Source organism: Ictidomys tridecemlineatus, chromosome 3 (genome assembly GCF_052094955.1).
Source record: "Ictidomys tridecemlineatus isolate mIctTri1 chromosome 3, mIctTri1.hap1, whole genome shotgun sequence".
NCBI lineage: Eukaryota > Metazoa > Chordata > Mammalia > Rodentia > Sciuridae > Ictidomys > Ictidomys tridecemlineatus.
Window position 1 is genome coordinate 35,949,607 of NC_135479.1, and position 21,022 is coordinate 35,970,628.

The following is a 21,022-nucleotide window of genomic DNA, read 5'->3' on the forward strand; positions in this document are numbered from 1 at the left end:
TACCTGTATATTCCCAATTGGCCCCTTCTTGTTAGGAGCTTTGAGAGGTTCCACTGCGTGCTGGGTCAGCCCCTACATCAAGACCTTCCCAAGGCTGTGGAAGTTGGTGACCAAAGTAATAACCTCACTGTGACCCAGCTGGCCTTGCTTCCATTTAACTTCAGCTAGGAAGGGCATTAGAGACTTTTCTGAAAGGAATATGGAAAGCAAAATTGCTCTCAGATTACTGCTTTCCTTGATAAGGAAGCACAGAGAACAAGCCTTTACAGGCAGCCCCAAGCTGAGCAAGCTGCTGGCAGCTCCTTTGAAGGAGCCCCATGAACAGGGGAGAACATATCTGACCACTGGGCGCCCATCCTCCCCTCAGTCCATCTTTAATCTCAGCCCAGGCGCTGCGGCTCTTTTCTCATTCTCCTGCTGTCTCTTTCCATTTGCCCTCTCTCTGACTGATACACTGATCTCTCGGTCACTCGGCTTTCTGCTCCACTGAGTCCATATTACTAATAACACCTCCGCCACGGCCAGTTTACCTCATGAAGGCAGGAGCACATCATTACAAAATAAACTCATAACTTTGACATTCTAGCAAATACACGCCGTTTGTTATTTTTATGGCTTTAGTCTTTCTAACAGGCAGAGGGCATTACATACCTGTTTCATTTATATCTTTAAATGTGCGCACACATGCACACTCACACATGCATCAGGAAACAAAACAGAAGAGAAAAATCAAACCAAAACAAATATCCAAAGCAGTCAGTTGATGGGAGATCTTGGTGGAGGCAGAAAACCTGTCACTCAGGGAGGCCACGCTCTGATCTGGCTCTGGTTTTATGGTCGTCATAAACCCGATGGCCCACAACTAGTCCTTCTGGGACAGACTGCCTCTCTGCTAGAAGTCATTCAGTGTGATCAGCAGTATTTTTAATTATTAAAATAAAATTGGAAAGGGGGAAAAGGAATAAAAAGGAGACACTGTGCTGACCCTGAATATCTGATATTCACAATCTATGTCAGGAGCCAACTACTCCTTGTTGCCTGTAAGAGAGGTACCATTTTCTGCTAAGAAACACTATTTTCTGTCCAATCTCTAGTACTTGATAATGTCCAATCAGTAATGGACCAGCGAAGGACAAAGCTCAGAAAAAAGGACTGAAGCAGACCAAGAGCTGCTTCATGGTTTAAATGCACCATTCTCAGATGTCTTTGCCCCCTCACTTCAAAGGATAGGAAAGCATTCAGAACTAGGCTACTCCCAGAGACCTTCTGCCACTTATCCATTCTACTTTTGAGTTACACTCCCAGCAACTCTATCTTGTGTTTTTACAACAGGAGACAAACTTGAAACAGCAAGATTCAATAACATAGCACATCTTCCTTTAGCAAGCTAAAACTCAAGACTGATGCTTTGGCATTGTTCTGAAAAAGCAGCGGTATTTCTGTTTCTTCTCCTCTGGGTTCTGAAGAAACCCAACTAGGGTTTAACACAACCAAGAACATTAATTCTGGGCTAAAGAAATATTTGCCATGTGTGAAGATTCATTTAATTTGGAAATGAAAGAGAAAAACCATAGGATAGAGTAACAGACTATCTAATAGCTCTCTGACCAGCCTTATTTAGGGAAACGAAGGTGGGGTGGAGACCAACACACAGAAATGAAATCTGTCCACTTACAAATGCCAACAATCACAGATACTTAACAATCAGCAAGGGGAAAGCAGTGCCGCCGGCTCATCTTCAAAGGCTGGAGGTTTTGGAGTACGCACAGTAGGATGAGAGTGCACACAATGGCTCCTGATTTATAGGGGTCGTTGCTGACTCAAGTGGTTTTAATGATTTTAGAATACCTCACAACAAAAGCTCCAACCAAGGAAGCAGAATCTGGGCTAGGACAAAATTCATTCTGCCTAACTCTGAAATGATGATGCCAGAACAGTCACGCAGACCCTAATCGACACCTAGGAAGATAAGATGGCCCAACATAAAGAACCACTGTTTTATTCCTCAGTAAGTTGTCTTACCAACCATCTACAGAATAACCTGGGGTCAACAGCCCACATCACATTTTCATGAACTAGGTGGGTTTCATTTGTCACTCTTTTAAACTTTGACATAGGCATTTCTGTATTAGTTGAGTTGCTTGCCAGAGTTTTCAAATTATTCCTCTCACATTTTCTACTATTTGAAATAAATTTTAATTTATCTGCCCCCAAGCATCACTATTAAACATAGGAGCCATTCAAACAGAGGAGATGCTCCCAAGGCCCGCTTTGTTCCCTTCCAGATCTAAGTGGAAGAACAACACCATCTTGAGGTCCTCTGCTAAAGGGTACCCAGGCCACAGAACTGATAAGGGCTGAACTTGAGAGAAGAAAAGATCTTTACCCAGCCTCTCCATAAATGTAAGCCTCATCCAGTGTTTCATTCATTGCAGCTGGCAGACTTGAGAATTAAGGGCACCACATAAAAGCTACTGATTAGCAGAGAGGCAATTGTTAAAGGCTCCACCAAAGATGCCACAGAGCCTTTAGAAATGTTCAGATGTGTAAAAGGTACAAATGAATGCAGTCATACACACATGCTAAGACCTCTGCTGCTGTTGCTGCTTATCTAGAGACATTGCAGACAGCTAAGGTTTACCACAGCTGACAGGCAATGAAAACAGTCTAATATACCGCCTGCTCTCGCCCTTAAATCCCTTTTTGGAGATCAAGATAAACATGTTCTTCCCTTCCCCAGTACTCCAGACATTTGACTGAAGTGGCGAAGCATTGTGAGGTTTTGTGCAAATGAAATCACTATGTAACACTGAATGAGCGTAGTATTTACTTGTCAGGATATTTGTCAGCACAGGCATTGAGATACACCAGTTTCAAAGATGCAACTTAGCTCAATCTTTAAAAAATTGCTCTTATCCTGATATACACATTAAGACTCTTAGACTTATATACAAATATTTGCAGTCATGTGCTAAGATGTGAAAAATAATGATGTATAAACAATGGAACAAAAGAGAAAAGCTACTGCTGCTTTCCCCTCTTAAACAACCTCAGTAGGTTAGAACATCTTATATTTAAAGAATCAGAGTACAAAATTCCTCCTGCACCCATGAATTCAGCTATGCAAGCTTTGCTGCAATCCTCATTAGGACACTTCCATTCTCAAGAGAATTTCAGGAGGGTTTTTTGGTAAATTTGCTGAGTTATCATCATCACTGGACTTCATCCAAGATTCTAGGTATTAAAGTCACTCTGAGATCCGTCAGGTTATTGATAAAGGTTTGGCTAAGGCAGACAGAGAGATAGACAATGAGAAAGAATGGGTGGAAGTAGGGGAAAAGTGATAAGATGGGAACAAAAGAGGTGGAAGAATGAAGGGTAGGGGGAGGAAGGGGAAGAAAAAAATGTAATAGCTCATCTACTCAGTGCTGCTAACATCCTCTTCCTTGACCTGAGAGGACTACATTTTTAAAAGCTGACAAGTAATTCAATCTCCAATTAACAATTTTAAATGGTGTAGCACATATTACTGTGTAAATGTTTCACAAGGAATACATCTAAGGGTGAATGGAATTAAATCTACAGGGAAACGAGACCAGTGCCTCCATGATCAAAAATATTTGGGTGTTCCAAAATGCAAAGCCATAGGGTTACAACTTTTTCTCCCTTCTTTATTACTACTGCTGTCAATGGCAAACTGGAGCACTGGTTGGCAGTTGGTAAATTAGACTTGGGGATATAGAAAAGGCTTAGTGCCATTCGTTGGCAGAGGAGAGAAAAGTCCCTGACTTGAGCCACAGTTGGATTCAAGACCATCCTACAAGACCAAAAATCTTTCTATAAGTAGTATGTTACAAAGCAATCAGATTTGCTGAAGAATATATTGGGTCAAAGGGACTGTGCTACCACTGTAGGGAAAAAAAATTTTTTTAGCCAAAAAGAGAATGAGATATAAGCCAGAAATAACACTGGATGACCTCTGTTTACTGAGGTGTGGCCTCATTGGAGAACAAAGGAATGAGTTAGATGGCAGAAGGATGATGGGTATTGAAGGTAGAGTGGGTAAGGAACAGAGACTCATTTTTAATGTAAAGGGGAAGGGAAGAGCCACATGATAGTTTGCTTGTCAAATGTAGGAGAAAAACGTGTAAGCTTCTGTAGAAAAAGCCGAATGCCAAAAGCAATCACTAATCACATCCTGAGATCCGTCAACTGCTGATTTAGCTAGGGACTTGGAAATACTGATAATAAATGAATTCCAAATATAGAAATATTTAAAATTTTAAATAAAGTTTGGTTTGCTGAGGTATAATCTACATATAGCAAAAATGTCCACTTCAAGGTTTATGGTTCTATAAATACTGAAAACACATATAGTCATATGTCAACCACCACAATCAAGACAACATCTTCATCATCCCCCAAATTTCCCTATGTTCCTTTGTAATCCATCCTTTCCTTCTACTCTAACAACCACAGATCTGCTTCTGGCCCCAACAATTTTACCTTTCTAGAATGTCACATAAGATGTAGACTTCTAAGTTTAGCTCATTTAGTTAACACAATGCATCTTTTCACACAAGTGTCAAGTGTTCCTTTTTTATTGCTAAGTAGTGTTGCATTTTATAGAAATACCACAGTTCACTCACCTGTTTGTTGGGGGATATATGGAGGGATTATGAAGAAAGCTGATATAGACATTCATATATAGATATTTAATAAGGGGGGCAATGCTGGGGACTGAACCCAGGAGCTCTCTACCACTGAGGTATATCACCAGCTCTTTTTTTTTTTTTTTTTTTTTTTTAATTTTGAGACAGGTTCTCGCCGAGTTGCCAGGCTGGTCTTGAATTTGCAATCTTCCTGCCTCAGCCTCCTGATTAGATGGGATTACAGGTGTGGGTCACCGCACCAAGCTCATGTACAGGTTGTATAGATGTATATTATTATTTGTTTCTTTTTTTAATGTTATTTTTAGTTATAAATGACAGTAGAATATATTTTGAGGTATAACTTCCCATTCTTGAGGTTGAACATGATGTGATTTTCACTGGTTTTGTACTCATAAATGAACAAAGGAAAGTTATGCCTGATTCATTCTACTGTGTTTCCTATTCCCATCCTCCCTTCCTCCCCTTTATTCCCCTTTGACATTGTCATTTCTATTGGGTAAATATATAGGAATAGAATCACCAGGTTAAATGATAAGCAAAAATCTAACTCCATAAAAGATCCCCCCCACACACAAAAAAGAATACATCCTTTTTGAAGTGGCTGTACCATTCTGGATTCCTACCAATAATGTGGGAGAGTTCTGGCTGCCCTGAATCCTCATCAGCACATGGAATTTTTCAGTTAAAGATGAATGAATGAATAAATAAATAAATAAATATTTAGGGCTGGATATGTAGCTCAGTGGAAGAATGCTTGCCTTGCATGAATCCAACCCCCAGCATTGCAAAACAACAACAAAACAAACAAAAACCTGTAATAATTTGCTTGAAAAAAATTCTAGTGGTATCAAACTGATTTTTTAATTTGCATTTCCCTAATGAATGATGATAAATATCATCTCATTTGCTTATTTACTATCCTTATATCTTCTTTTGTGAAGTGTCTTCAAATTTCCTGCCCAAGTTTCTAATTATTGAATTTTTTTCTTATTGAATTCTGAGAATTCTGCATGTATTCTGAATACGTCTTTTTATCAGATGTTTTCTAAAGATAGAAAATTTAAAAAGAAATTCCTGTTTTCAGTCATTTCCCTATTATTTTTCCTAAATAGGTTGGTGCTGGAGGCGGGTGGCTGTGTGAGTAACCGCCTATGCCCATAGTGGTCAGGCACCAGAGTTCAGAGCTTGCTGGGGCTTGGCTTCTTGGCAACTAGCACTGATCCTTCATCTCTGTGCCCTTCGTGTGTTTTCTCTTTTATATCTGGTGGGCAGCAGTTTTTCCCCTTAAATTTTAAGCTCCATGAAAGCAGGAATTATCTTTTTATCTTTATAACATAAGAACAGATTTACATATGACAGGTATTCAGTAAATGCATGTGAACTACCACAGATTTTAATACTGGTAGTTAATATGCTCTCTAAAATCTCAACTTTGGCTTATATTTTCAGCAAGTTGAATTACCATAAACAAAGAATCCTTCATATTAGTGTTACAATGTGTATCAGTGTTCTTAAGAAAAACAAGTGGTTTAAGGTGGGTGTTTTGTTTGCTTTTTTACTTGGGCTACAATTAAGATTGTAACTCTATGTACTCTAAAGTCACATTATATTAGGGCTGCTCTACTGAGCTGCGTAAACTTGCTTTATTTGTGGAAAAAGGGTATATCAATGGGTCAGATAAAAATGAAGATATCCACAAATCGATTATCCCAATGATTTTGACTTCTCATCTTATGCTGTTGGTTAATTTGGGTGGGTTCTTTTCTTAATAACACTGATATCTCAATTTCTCAGTTATGCATACCATTTTAAAGGGCTTAAATTCTAGACACTGAGACATTATTAAAATTAGGAGCCAGTCAAGAATCTACCAGAAAAACTTTAAGCCTAGGCATGCTAGGTAATCTGTAGTTCAATCTAAAAAGCTCTTAAAGCTTCTCCTTTCATAATTCAACACTCCTGACTGTGTACATTAGCTGATTAGTCTGTGTGAGCATGGCCACTCTGAATGAGAGGGGACACAGCTAGATTTGGATCCATGCACAGGGGACCTTTCCTAGAATGATGAACAGCCAGGAGTCAGGTTTCTAAACAGACTCGTTTCCTGAGCCTTTATCATATTCACACAGCAGTCTGCAAAGCGAGGGCCCAGGTCTGTCTTCCTCCTAGAAGAGACTGGAGTCCTTGCATTTCTAATCTACCAACATGTGCAGTTCTTGCACTTTTAATTTATGAGTGTTTAGGGGGGACCTCTCTGACTTGGGAACATATTGGCTTGGTCTAATGCTTGGAGATTATTAAACTTGGAGCTATGCTCCACTATCAAGTCTACAGATCTTTTATTTAGAAGATATGGTGCTCTAAATGCACAAAGAGCTCCCTGTCACCTTCACATTAAAGCCCCTAGTGCCTGGTAAATGGAATTATATAGCTGTCATCTCCTTTCCCCAAAGTTTTAAGAGTACAATGGGCTCATTTTTTCACACTCCATCCCAGCTTCAGAACTAAGAGACCTACTTTGTATTGATTTAAGGTCTCAGAAATAAATAAACCTGCTTCACCGCTGTGATTCACAACAAATTCATGATACACTATTGCATGATATATTTCAAGCTCTTGCTCTGGCTCTCTTTTTCCTCTGGTGAGTGATGGGGGAGGTGGGAGGTAGTAGGGAGCTGCAAAGCTGACAGCCTGATGGTTATTGGAGATGGCTGCTGACTGCAAATCTAAGAGCAGACACTGTTGGAGGAGTATGGGATTTTTTTTTTTTTAAACTGGGGGGCAGGGGTGAGAAGCTAATTCACTTGAGTTTCAGGCTGGGGTTGGGGAAGAAGAAAGATTGAAGGGAGAAGAGAGGGTTGATGGAGTAGCAAGCTTCAAGTCAACACTGATCTGCAAAGACAGAGTTATGAACATGTGTAGAAAGAGAAAAGTGAAGGAAATCCACCATATGAAGGCACAACATACGACTCACTAGAAAATAAGAAGCTGAGGAAATAGATCTGCTAAGGCACCATGCTCACATAACTAAGTGAGCACTTAGCTTGAGTTCAGGGGCAATGCTTCAGTAGAGGAACAAAGTGCAAAGACCCTGTGTGCCACAGAATGTATGAGGTAGAGACATTTCTTCATTTTAATATTCAAGATACCTCAGAATCCTGCAGGTTTACATAGATACTCTGGAGAAAGGGTACAGATATATTGGAGTCCACACAGGAGTGAGCCAGAGGCAGCTCACTAAGATGACAGGGTAATGAATTCTAGCAGTTTAGCTTCTGTTTGTGTAACCCTCAGAGCTTTAGTACCTTTGGTGATTCTTCCAAATCTTGGGCCCAATGAGTTTTAGCTGGTACTCCAAAAGACCTATCATTCCACCATATTACCAGGATCCTAACTTTGGACAAGGCAAGTGATGGAAAAGCAGCAGATAATTGGCCTTAAAGAGTTTTGCATAATGCTGGGACTGTAGTTCAGCAGTAGTATACTTGCCTTGCATGTGTGAGGCACTGGGTTCGATTCTCAGCATCATGTATAAATAAATAAAATAAAGATCTATAAACAACTAAGGGAAAAATAGTAAAAAAAAAAAAAAAAAAAAAAAAAAAAAAAAAAAAAAGGTCTTGCATAATCCTGTGTAGCGGACGCCTACGGTTCCACAACATATTTCAAAGTAGAACTAAGGACTGGGAATGCAGCTCAGTGACAGAGTGCTTGCCTAGCATGAGTAAGGGCTGGTACCCACAAAATCCCCAGTACCACAAAAACAAAAAACACAAAACTAAGTTTTAACTGTTTTTCTTTTAACTTCTACTTAGTTTATACTTTTAACTAGCAAGAATGTCATTTATAACTCTAATCTCTTTTCTAGCTTGACTAGCAATTTCATTTTAACTACTTTAAAATTTTTTTTTTAGTTGTTGATTGACCTTTATTTATTTACTTATATGTAGTGTTAAAAATCAAATCCAGTGCCTCACACATGCTAGGCAACCAACTGAGCCACAACCTTAGCCCTTAACTACATCTGTTTTTAACACAAGACCAGTTTTGCCGGGTGAGGTGGCAAACACTTGTAATCCCAATGACTCGGGAGGCTGAGGCAGAAGAATCACAAGTTTGAGGCCAGCCATAGCAACTTAGTGAGGCCCTAAGCAACTTAGTGAGGCATTGTCTCAAAATTAAAAATAAAAATAAAAATAAAAAGGACTGGGGATGTAATTTAGGGGTAAAACCCTGGGTTCAATCCCTAGTACAAAAAAAAAAAAAAAAAAAAAGATAAGACCAGATCAGTCTCTGGAGGTAAAAGTATATGGGAGAGACTCTGGTTCCATTCAATTTCCTATAGGTTATGTCATAAAATTAGGGGTTCTTTTTTGATTTAGAACACTATTTTTAGAAGCAATCAGTCTGGCTGTACAGTAAAATAGACTTTGGCCAAATATAAGGAAGAATTTTATATACAACAAAGGGATAAATTTACTTAAGAAGTCCTGAACTCCTCTGTAGCCAAGTTTTACAAGCATGATAGAATGAATATTTGACAATGGTGTCAGAGAAAATTTAAGAAATGGTTGGATACTTCTGAGCATTCTTTTTTTTTTTTTAAAGAGAGAGTGAGAGAGGAGAGGGAGAGAGGGAGAGAGGGAGAGAGGGAGGGAGGGAGGGAGGGAGGGAGGGAGGGAGGGAGGGAGGGAGGGAGAGGGAGGGAGGGAGAGAGAGAGAGAGAGAGAGAGAGAGAGAGAGAGAGAGAGAGAGAATTTTTAATATTTATTTTTTAGTTCTAGGCGGACACAACATCTTTGTTGGTATGTGGTGCTGAGGATCGAACCCGGGCCGCACGCATGCAGGCCAGCGCGCTACCGCTTGAGCCACATCCCCAGCCCTTTTGAGCATTCTTATACTCTCCATAATTACAATTCTATCTCCACTTGCATTGTGAACAACATATAGCATTTATTCTTCTGTAATCTGGATTAAAAAAAGATAAATTTTAACTTATTACGCTCTGCAGCTTCCATTCCTAATCTCACTAATACACAACAAATCTCACTTATAGCTATATGTAATATTGCCAATATATTAACACCATAATATGTACTATCTTTTTTTTTTTTTTTAAACTCCCCTCCCTCAATTTATCCTCTCTGTGCCCCAGCCCAACATGGTTCCCTGGCTATAGATCAATACACACTTCAGAGGAACTAAAAATTAAAGAGAGTTTAAGATTAAGAGATCCTCTCGTCTTCCATTTTAAGGCAGGAAATGTATTACATTTCCCATTTTACACAGAGAAAACTGACACCTAAACAGACTAAAGCCCAAAATTGCTTACCTAGTAAATGACAAGGAGGAGATTGATCAAGTTTATTGTTGTTGCTTTTTTTTTTTAACCTAAAGATTCTTTAACTTCAAAAAGTTTGAGAACATTTATAATAGGTCATCCAAACTGATCATTCCTGAGTGCATTCAATACCCCAAGCAGAGCTTCCAGAGCTTTCACTTTATCTAGGAGCCATGAACTGGAACATGTAGGTTCTCCCAAGACTTCAGGCTCTAAGCCATTGCCATGGCCACTGTCACCACTGCCACCACCACCACAACACACACACACACACACACACACACACACACACACACACACACACACACTCGACTCTCTTCAAGTCAGATGCAACTTCTATAATGGAGCTATGAATGGCAATGCTACTTTGCAAGATCTCCAAACCAGCACACTCAGGACCAGGCTGCTGGCACATCACCAACACTCACTAACAGAATCAAACATACCCCGTATGGTTTTCTGCTGAATCTGAAGAACATCAAATGAAAAACAAATACAACCTCCAAATGGGGTCAGATTTACCCACATTTTAAATATGTGTGTGTGTAGCGGGGTGGTGATGCTTGAAAACTAAGGAGATCTGCTCATTGCAAATCTTTCTGAGAATTCATTCATACTGTTAAAGCATGCTTATTCAGAAGGGAGGTTAAAAGGCCCTCTTTAGAAAGAAGAGTGATCCCATCTGCAGCTACGGGAGTACAGGGACTGTCTATTGTGAAAATAGGTAGTTAGGGACTTTTAAAAATGCAAATTGCTGGACTGATCCTTAGAGTGATTATGGGCTATTGTATCAACAAGTCCTTGGGGACTCTTGTAGACAGATGACTGACACATATACTACCCTATCATGACCGAACATGGTGCCTCTTACATTAATGGCTTTCCGAAGTGTGTTGATTGTCTTTAGATAACATCTATTGGGAAAGTCAATACATGAATGTACTGCTACAGTGAAGGCTGCCATCTAACATTTTCTTGAAGGAATTTTTGCCTTCAGAGAATCAGTAAGTATATAGAATATTGTGTTTTTACTTCTTTTCCAGGGCCTGGATAATGAAGTCCAATGAGAAAGGACCCTAATGTATCTCAGAGAAGACTATAACAGTGTCAGTGTTTTCCTATATTGACTCATTTAATCTCCACTCTAATCCTTGTAGATAGGTACTATTATTACACCCCCACTTCCACAATCATTTTATAGTTACTAAACTGCAACCCACAGAGGTTAAGTAAACTGACAAAGATTATACAATTGGTAGGTCACACAGCCAGGAACTAAACCCAGGCAGCCTGGCTGTAGAGTCCAGGCTTTCAACCTCCTTAAGTAACATGAAAGTGACAGTGCTGCCCACCCCACGTGAGAGCTGGGTAAACTCCCCTTCCCTTCTTGAGTCCCTTACTTGTGTGGCACAGAGTTAAAGGGTGAACACAGGGACTGTACAGTAGAAGCCCCTGGTGTAACAAAAAGGACCCACTCATGGAGTAACTCTGGTATCATCCCTGATAGAGTAAAATGTGACAACTTCATAGTTCATGTTGCACAGCTACATATAAATATGTCCATGGAAGCCAAGAAGGATTGAGAGAGACGTGACTTATTTGTATTAAGTCTCAAAAGCCAGGCTTGCAGAATTAGACCCCTTAAAGGTCTAAGAGCCCTAGCCGAATCCAGCATGTAACTTGTTTTTTTTCCTGGCAGATTCAGTGAAAACAGAAGCCTGATCTTACTAAAGGGGATGGGATCATAGGATCACACCCCCCTCCACAAAAAGAGAAGCTTCTGTTTCTCTTTAAAATGTTTACCACAAGGAAGTCACATATCACCTCCTAGCACCCACATCATATCAGTCACTGGCAGAAGCCTTACATTCATAAGCAGTTTTTGTCCATAGAATACGAATAAACTGCAAATTCTGATGTCTGTATACAGGGAGTAGGCTCTCAAGAAGACTGGTGCAATGGCTGAGAGTTAGAAGCTCTAGTCTGTAATGGTGTTCCCTTACAACATAGGACTTTCCAGTCTCATTGCCACCTGACACTATGCTAAACATATAAAATAGAAAGTGAGGAGGTGGAGTGGTACCCTGACTTAAGAGTTTATGACTCTGCAAAGGACCTCATCTCCTTAAGGACCCATCTTATCAATACCCTGAGTACATAGGTTACTGTCTTTGTGAGGCCAGAATGACTCCTTACACACAAGGCAATTTGCCACACTTATCAGTTCTACTCTTTCACTTTGTGAGGCATTCTGAGAACTCCGTCACCTGCATATAGTTCTGGAGTTAGAAATCTATGGTCTACTTCCTTGAGAGGCATAAAACAGCAAGCCCTTAAAAACTTCACTCTCACGACATATTTTTTTCCCTTATGACATTTGGTCAAAAAGAAAATGATCACATTGTCTTCTCACTGTAGACTTTGTGAACCCTAAGAGCCCTTTCTGCCATAAAACTTAGGGATATTATTCATGTTCTGACTCTGATCTTGTCTCTGTCAGTTCTGTTTTACTCTTCATGTCTATAAAATGGCTCTGATACAACTGGCTTAACCCAGAAGATAACAAGGAATCAGACAAACAGTCTTGATTTTGAGGCTATTATAAAGCTTTGTGAGGCCTCTAATGCCCAGCCACTGCCTTTAGTTTCAATCTCAAATCTGCATGACATCATTCAAGAAAATCCAGAAACTATACTTCTCCTCCAGTTGGAAATATTCTGGACTTTACAAATAACTACAGGCAACAAAGGAAGACAGATGCAAAAAGAAAATATAAATACTGAAATCAGGAAGGGAGAGGGATAAAAATACAAATGTGGGAAGCACTTTCTACTTTTGGAACAAAGGATATAATGCCCATAAAGAAAACATGTATAGTAAAACTGCTGAGAGTTGGGGGAAAATCCAGGGAACTCTTGCAATATGTATATTTTATGTGTAGATTACTAATAGAGGCTATAAAAAAAAAGGAAGAGTTTTTTAAAAATAAGTTTTTGAAAGCAAAAGGGAGGGCAATGTAAACTGATTAAAACCAGGTCACCTTAATCATGCATGTGCTGAGATACAATGTAGCCATAAAAGCTTGAAGCGCACATGTGATGTACTAAGTTGGGAATGTGTGTCTTTTCAGCTTCATATTAAAGGAACAAACAATTTACATGTTGTTACATTAGGTGAGTATGATATGTGGAGTGTCAATCCTTTCTCTTCAAATCAAATCAGGCTAAGTCAGACCAGTGATGAGGTTGGAGGGTGTGGGGAGGGTTAGGGAAGAGTAGAAAGAAAGAAAGTTTTTAAAAAAATCTCTGCCTCAGCAAAAGTTTTCATTAAAATTTTAGACAAATGATCCCTGTGTCCTTCTCTCTTGCTGCCTGGGGCTCCATGCTATTTCTATGCAAATAACAACCTCGTGGTTTATATCTTATTATTTCCACCGGAGCTGCAGCGACATGACCTGAGACGTGTAAGAGGTGGGATTGGGGGGTGGGGGGGAAATTGGAGAGGAGACAGAAAGAGAAAGAAAGAGAGAGAGAGGGAGAAAGGGAGAGAGAGATGAAGTGGGTGTTCACTCAAGTGTGAAAAAATATTGTCAGGAGTGAGCGTCAAGAACAAAAAAAATTGCAGGGATAACGTGTTTATTTCAGTCCCCCCACCCCCAGCCTCCCACCCCTCCCTTTGCAAACCAGCACCTTTTAAAATTCATTGGGCATCAGGCGATCATGCACAATCCATCTGCTTTCACTTTATCATTTGCATTTCATGCCTCCTGGCTTTTGATGTGCTGATACTTTGATGCAGTCAGGAGACTCGCATTATCATTATTTCAATTTTCAAAGGGGTCAACGGGATCGGCACTTGCACACACAAGATTTTTTTTCCTACAACCTCTGTGCACTCCCCCCTTCTTATTCTTCACCTCAATGTTTAACATAAAGGATGAAGACTCAAAAAGGTGGGGGTCAAATGTTTACAGTCTGAGACCATATATAAGCTTGCATGTACTACATACATTTCCACTTTACACAGGTACACACATACTATGAGCAAAATGGTCAAGGCTAAGAAAGGAGCCTCTACAGTATTTCAAACACACAGACTTTCTCACACATGGACATTCAGGGAGGAACATAGAAAAAGAGAGGAATCTTAAGCAAGACAGAAACAAAGAGAGAGATCAGCACTTACACAGAAAGGCGTGCACTCAGAGGGACTTGCACACACAGTAAGCGAGACAGAGATACCTACAGAAAGAAAGGCAAAGAGACTACAAAGACATCAGCACATATGAAAACAGAATATGCACAAGTGGTGAGTCAGAGGAAGCAATCTGAGCATGGTAGCTCCCAAATAGTTTCCTTTTTCATACAAGGTAATAAGCAAAGGGGCTGAATGAACATTCTTAGTGAATCTGCATAAAATCGGCGTCTTCTAACAACATGACTGTACTTAAGAGGTGCTGACATGAGACAGTGAAGCAGGCAAAGCAAGATTAGGTATCCTCTACTAGTGATCACTCCCTTCAGCTAAAAATGATCATGTCCTTCTGAAAATAAGCACTGTTTGGTAAGTTACAATAGCAGCTTTACTTGTCTTTCCCTTTGCAACAAGGCAAGCATCCCTGCAGGCGAGGAAAAAGGTGAATATGTTGAATTTGATCAGAACAATTCAACCAGATTTTATGGGAAAAACAAAACAAAACCTAATACTTTTCTTTAAACCACAACTGGCAATTTTTTAGACAAAAAACAAAACCAAAAATCCCAAAACAAACCCCAACAACTTTTACTTTTTGTAATATTCCTTGTACAAAACATAGAATCTGGGTGTGTGTGGGGGGAGGGGGGACAATGTAACGATATATATTTTAGAGATTAACACTCTTTATGAAAACATCATGGAAATACAGGTGTCATTTGAAAATCCTATCCTCACAGGTAATGGTACCTAAAACTCTCTTCAACATTTATCAATATCTCATCCTAAGAAGGTATCCGAAGGAGCAACTTAAAAAAAAATTTGAGATTCTCAGCACTTTTCCTCATTGCAATAATCTTTAGTAGTGTGGCAGTTTATAATCTTCATTTCTAGTAGAGTCTCCAAAAAGAGGAAGATGGCCAAGTACGCTATTGTTAGCACTACTCTGCCTTTCTTTGGAGAGAAATGCAAACTCAAAGAATGAGAGTTCATATGACAGCAGAGAACAAGATGATCATATCAAACAATTCTGCTAATTTATGACATATCCAAAATTTAATTGGACTAATGGAATTATCAACTATTCTAAATAGATATGATAGGACAGGATACTTAGTCCCTATCTTTCCTCTTGAAACTCAGGGCTTGATAAAAGTTCCTGTAAGCCTGATAAACACAAAATTCAACATAATTTAGTATGTGTATAAAATCTACAAACTCAATCACCAAACCATGTGAGAGGGGACAGGGGAATGAAATTTCAACGAGGACCAACAAGCCAGGTACAGTGGCACATGCCTGTAATCTATAATCCCAGTTACAAAGTAGGCTGAGCTGGGAGGATCATGAGTTCAAGGCCTGTCTGGGTAATTCAATAAGAATTTGTCTAAAAAACCTAAAAAACCAGGACCAATACTTTGTGCTAATTTTATTAAGTACTTTTACTTATGTATTCTCATTTGAGCACTACATTACTTTTTTGATACTAGGGTCTGAACGGTAGCTTTACCACTAAGTTATATCCCTGGCCCTTCTCACTTTTTATTTTGAGACAGAGTCTCGCTAAAATGCTGAGGCTGTCCTTGAACTTTTATTCCTCCTGCCTCAGCCTTCTGAGTTGCTGGGATTACAAATCTGCTCCACCTTGCTCAGCTTCTACATTACTTAAAGTTATAAATTATAATTTGTCTCCTTTTGTTTTTTATAGCACTAAGGCTTGAAAGTGGGGTGTTCTACCTCTGAGCTACACCCCTAGTCCTTTTTTTTTTTTTTTTGAGGCAGGGTAATACTAAGTTGCCAAGACTGGTTTGAAACTTATGATTCTCCTGCCTTAGTCTCCTAAGAAGTTGGGATTACAAGAATGAGCCACCATACTTGGCTTTATAATACCTCTTTGACAGCTAAGAAAGAAAGTTAAGGAGCTAAAAGTTTATATAAGTTGCATGAGAACAACCAGCCCCTCACTATTTCATTATGCATTTTTAGCTCTCAAAAGAAAACAAGTTTTCTATGCCTACAAAGAAGTAAGAACTGCATTGTCCCTTGTATATTCAGATTATCTCAGACAATTTTCACTTTTGCAAGCAGCAGTCTCATCATCCATTTTTTTTTTTTCTGCCTTTAGAAAAGTCCCTGTGAACTTGGTTTAAAAATACAAAGTCTTTCTTTGGAAGGAAAGATAAATGTCTACGTTATATCCTTTCCCAGCAACCCATCCACCTATCTTCCCACTCAATATTTACTGAGTACTTACTTTATATACAAGAGAACACTATAAGTGCCCTCTTTTTCTTTTTTAGAGGTTTATCGACAGATTTCTCAAACCATTAGAATTAGATATCCTAAACACCTAGCCCATTGCCTAGTCCACACTATAGACCTGAAATGGGAACGAATACAACTAAAACTAAAGATAGCTCCATGCATGAGAATAGTTCCCACATGCCTTATTCGTAGTAACATAGGTAAGAAGAAGTAAGGGGCTGTGGGCCAGAACAAAAAGCATTCAATTAATTCCATCTTTCTAGAGACAGACTAGAATGTAAGTTCTTTGGAGCAGAGGTTATATAGTTAGGCTGGAACAATGCTTGAAAGACAGCAGCTACTCAAAGTATCTGTTAAATGAAATGAATGAATGAATAAAAAGGCAAGCAAGTCAATGGGTAAGTATAATGGAGGAAGATAGGAAGATACAAACTAAGGAAGTCATAAGTAGAATGACCCCTTAATAAAGATGATGATGATAATGATGATGATGGTGATGATGATGATGATATATTTTTTGTGGTACTGCTGGGGATTGCACCCAGGGATACTCTACCACTTTCTTATTTTGAGACAGAGTCCCACTAAGTTGCTAAGACTGGCCTCAAACTTGAGCTCTTTTTGCTTCAGTCTCCTGAGTAGCTGGGATTATAGGCATGTGCTCAATCAAGGTCTGGAATTTTGAATTCATGATAAGCTTCAAACTTCATATACTCCTCCCAAGCCTTAGAAACTTACTTTGTTGAGGGCACTGGCTCCTGTCAGAATTAAGTGAGAATTCTCAACCTGGATGGTTCTCTGTCCCAGCCGTACAAGATAAGCACCAATCCCAATGGCCCGGCATGTCACCTTAAAAAAGAATAAATTATGCATGTCACATATTTGTGTCCTCTCCCAAGCTTTAAGAACTAAGGAAAAGATAAAATGTGTAAAATCCACATGAACAGAAATAAAGATTGCATTTTATGAAGTCTGTTTGACTAATAATACAAAAAAACACACGTTCAATCAAAGAAGAGACAAAATCAACTCAATATTTCAAATATTAGAAACTTTAAGGATCATAGTATCTTGCCTATTTCAGAGATGCCTGGCATCCTCACTACAGGTATGAGCAAAAAAAGTACTATGAAGAGAAGAAATTTAAGTTGTTAAAAGTCTAATAGGATATTTAGAGAAATAAGAACTTAAACTAAAGGCTAAAATAAACCTAGGTTTACATGGGAAATAATTTATATTATTTCATTAATTTATATTATCCTAAGTTCCCATGATTTTGCATAATTAAAATAACATTTGCAAGCAATGCTTTTATCTGGGATTGAATAGTAGTAATGGGGCACAAATAACCTAACTACACAGTGAGTTTTGTCTATCATTCTGGAGGCCCTGAGTTCAATTCCCAGCACCATAAACAAATAAATAAACAGATTAATTAATTTACATTCTATGAGGATTTACCAGGCTGATGGTGATGATCTCATCGTAGGCCAATGAGGATTCTCCAGCAATCATTCCAGATCCTCGAAGGTTCTCTGCTCCAAGTCCCTCTTCTTTCCCAATAATATCTGTTATCTTATACCTAGTAGATAAGAGTCATGCCAAAGTATTAAGGTTAAACATAGTAACACAACCTATTAAACAAATATTACCATTAAAAGGCTACTAAAAGCATATTGAAAATTTATATTTAACATAAGACCTTTATACACTTTCTTTTATATTCTTCATATGTTTTTCCTTCTTAGCTTGGTTCTTATCTTATTGGAAGCAGTATGGTAGAATATAAAACACAAAATCTAGAATTAAGCAGATAGGTGCAAATTCTTGCTCTGATAGAGTGGTATGCCTCAGGATAATAGTAACTTCTGTAAAATGGGGACAGTAGTACCTATCTCTAAGGGTTGACAACAAGAAAAGGGCCTGACATATGGTGATAATCTCATTAAAGGCCAATGATGTCCCTCCAATCATTCCAGAACCTTAAAGGTTCACTGCTGAAAGAACATTCAAAAGCTACAAGATGGCCCTCAGGTTTTAAAGCCCTTTCTTTCTTTAAAGCAGGGTCAATGTATATCTCTAACTGTCTTCAAATCAACAGTTTTACGTAAGAATTAAAAAATTAAGCCAGGCATGTTAGCACATGCCTATTATCCCAGCAACTCTGGAGGCTGAGGCAGGGGTATCACAAGTCCAAGACCAGTCTGGGCTACTTAGTGAGACCCTATCTCAAAATTAAAAAAAAAAAAAAAAAGAAAAGGGGCTGGGATATAGCTCAGTAGAGTACCCTTGGGTTTAGTCCCCAGTACCACCACCACCAAAAAAAAAAAAAAAAAAAAAAAATATCCAAAAAGAGGGGTATGAGAACGCTTGAGCTAGTTTCTCAAATCAAAACTCCTTTTCTTTTCCAAGATAGGGATGCAAGGGAAGACCAAAACAGCATATTCCCATTCCTGCTCATTCTCAAATACCAAGTGCATACGTAAGAGTTCCTGGCTATAGTTCTCCAGGGGGGAAGGCAGAATACAAGTAGAAGTGAAATGCTGACCCAGTTGTCCAGAAAATATCCTATGATCTACTGGGAGTACTCATCTGTCTTTCTTCCTGGTAGGGGATTAGGAGTGATACTTAATAATGGGAAATGCAACTAATAAAAGAAAGGAAAAATACAGAGTTGGAAGTAGAGATGGGCATATGTTATTTACTATTCCACATCTATCTAGAGGCTTAGCAAAATTTTAAAAATTGAAATAATAAATAAATATTCCATAGTGATTCTTAAACTACTTTCCCCCATTGCCATATTCCTCTGCTCTCTTTTTTTCTGTCTGCCCTCCATCAATTCTCTTCCTTTGCTCTTGCTGTTCATTTATGATGCTGCAGCTCTGCTTTCCAGATTTCTCTAGTTTTTTTATTTTTAGCTTATCCTATTTCAGTAATTCCCCAATTCTTCCTTTTGTTCTTTATCTAGACCTTAGATTCTAGAGTTATATAACAGATGAAGCTAATCTTCCTTAAGAGGCCAATGAACCACATTAATTTGAGGAAGGGGTAATACATTCTTTTTTAAGGTCCACATGCCATATAGTCATCAAGTACTCATGGGCCCAGTCAGCCTTTCCTGTGAAGCATATCCTCTCATAAGGGCTGCATATTGCTTCACAAGTATTCATGATGTGATAAGTGGCATCTTCTTCTACTACATTATGAGAAAAAAAGAATACACACTTCCCAGTTTCTGCTCTCTGACCTGAGTCTTCTACCATCGAGGGCTACCATTCTTTAAAGTGTTACTAAGTTTTAATGTTACAATTAAAAACTTTGTACAGTGTTTTATAATTAACAAAACATTCATATGATTTTTGATCCTCACAACAGTCCAGTGTGACAGGTAATATCACTGCCATTATTACAGATAATAATGATGATGATGATAATAATAACAACAACAATAACAACAACCCACAATAATAACAACAACAACAACCCACCACTAACAATACTACCAGGATTTTTGATTGATTACTATATGCTTAGCACTGAGCTAAGAGCCTTAGTTTACCTGATCTTCCTTTTTCATATGAGGAACCCCAGAATAAAGTAATGACTTGTCTTGTAACAAAAGCAATGTACAAAACAAACAGCTTTCATTAGGCATGGAGGCGCACACCTATAATCCCAGTGGCTTGGGAGGCTGAGGCAGGAGGATCAGAAGCTCAAAGGCCAGCCTCAGCAATTTAGTGACACCCTAAGCAACTCAGTGAGACTCTGTCTCTAAATAAAATACAACAACAAAAAAAGGCTGGGGATGAGGCTCAGTGGTTAAGTGCCCCTAGGTTCAATCTCTGGCACCAAAATAAATAAACATACAAATAAATAAATAAAATAAACACGAAGAAACTGGCCACACTGTGTCCCAAGACGACCAAGGCACCACAGTGAACCTCTAGGGGCACTGAAGAATATTTTTAATTTGAGAGAAACATGTGATATTTGTCAGATCCCACATGAATAACTAGCTTTAGGTTGTTTGTGATTTAACACAAAATAGTGCTATATTTCTTTTGATAATGTCCTATCTTTACAAAGCCAGGTTTTTGCAGTTTCTGTGGAAAAAGCAAGCTCTATACAAAAGTCAATGAAGAATAAGAAAAGTGAGTAGCTATAGCTAAGCTGACTCTAAGGTTTGAGATATTATACAGACACAAATATCCCATAGTAAGTAAATGGTTTAAAAATGAAGTAATTTTTTTCAATTCATATGTATTATTTTATTCAAGTTATTATTAAGTTGTTAGGACAGGAACACTTATGAAATTGTTAGGGTTTAACTAGAAATATTTATTTAACAGAAATATTATGTGTATCTTTTAGATTAGGAGTGATGTGAAAAAATTACTGAGATGCGAAGGGTGCCATGAACCAAGAAAGTTTGGGAACTTCTGGAATAAATTATATGAAAACTATAAACCTTTTGAAAATACACTTGGATAAATGAAAAAAATATACCATGCTTCTTTTTTGGTTAGAGTTAATACTGAGGATGTCA

General features: G+C 38.6%; 1 protein-coding gene across 9 annotated transcripts in view; it reads right to left on the reverse strand.

Annotated features, from left to right (window-relative positions):
• Acaca (acetyl-CoA carboxylase alpha) overlaps positions 1 to 21,022 on the reverse strand; it is a 288,856-nt gene that overhangs the window by 70,497 nt on the left and 197,337 nt on the right. For all 9 annotated transcript variants that reach the window (XM_078042389.1, XM_078042384.1, XM_078042383.1 and 6 more), the window contains 2 exons: positions 17,935 to 18,055; positions 17,212 to 17,322 (listed from right to left, as the gene is read on the reverse strand). In XM_078042389.1, coding sequence (XP_077898515.1) covers positions 17,212 to 17,322; positions 17,935 to 18,055 — 232 coding nt within the window. The remainder of the gene's footprint in view (positions 1 to 17,211; positions 17,323 to 17,934; positions 18,056 to 21,022) is intronic.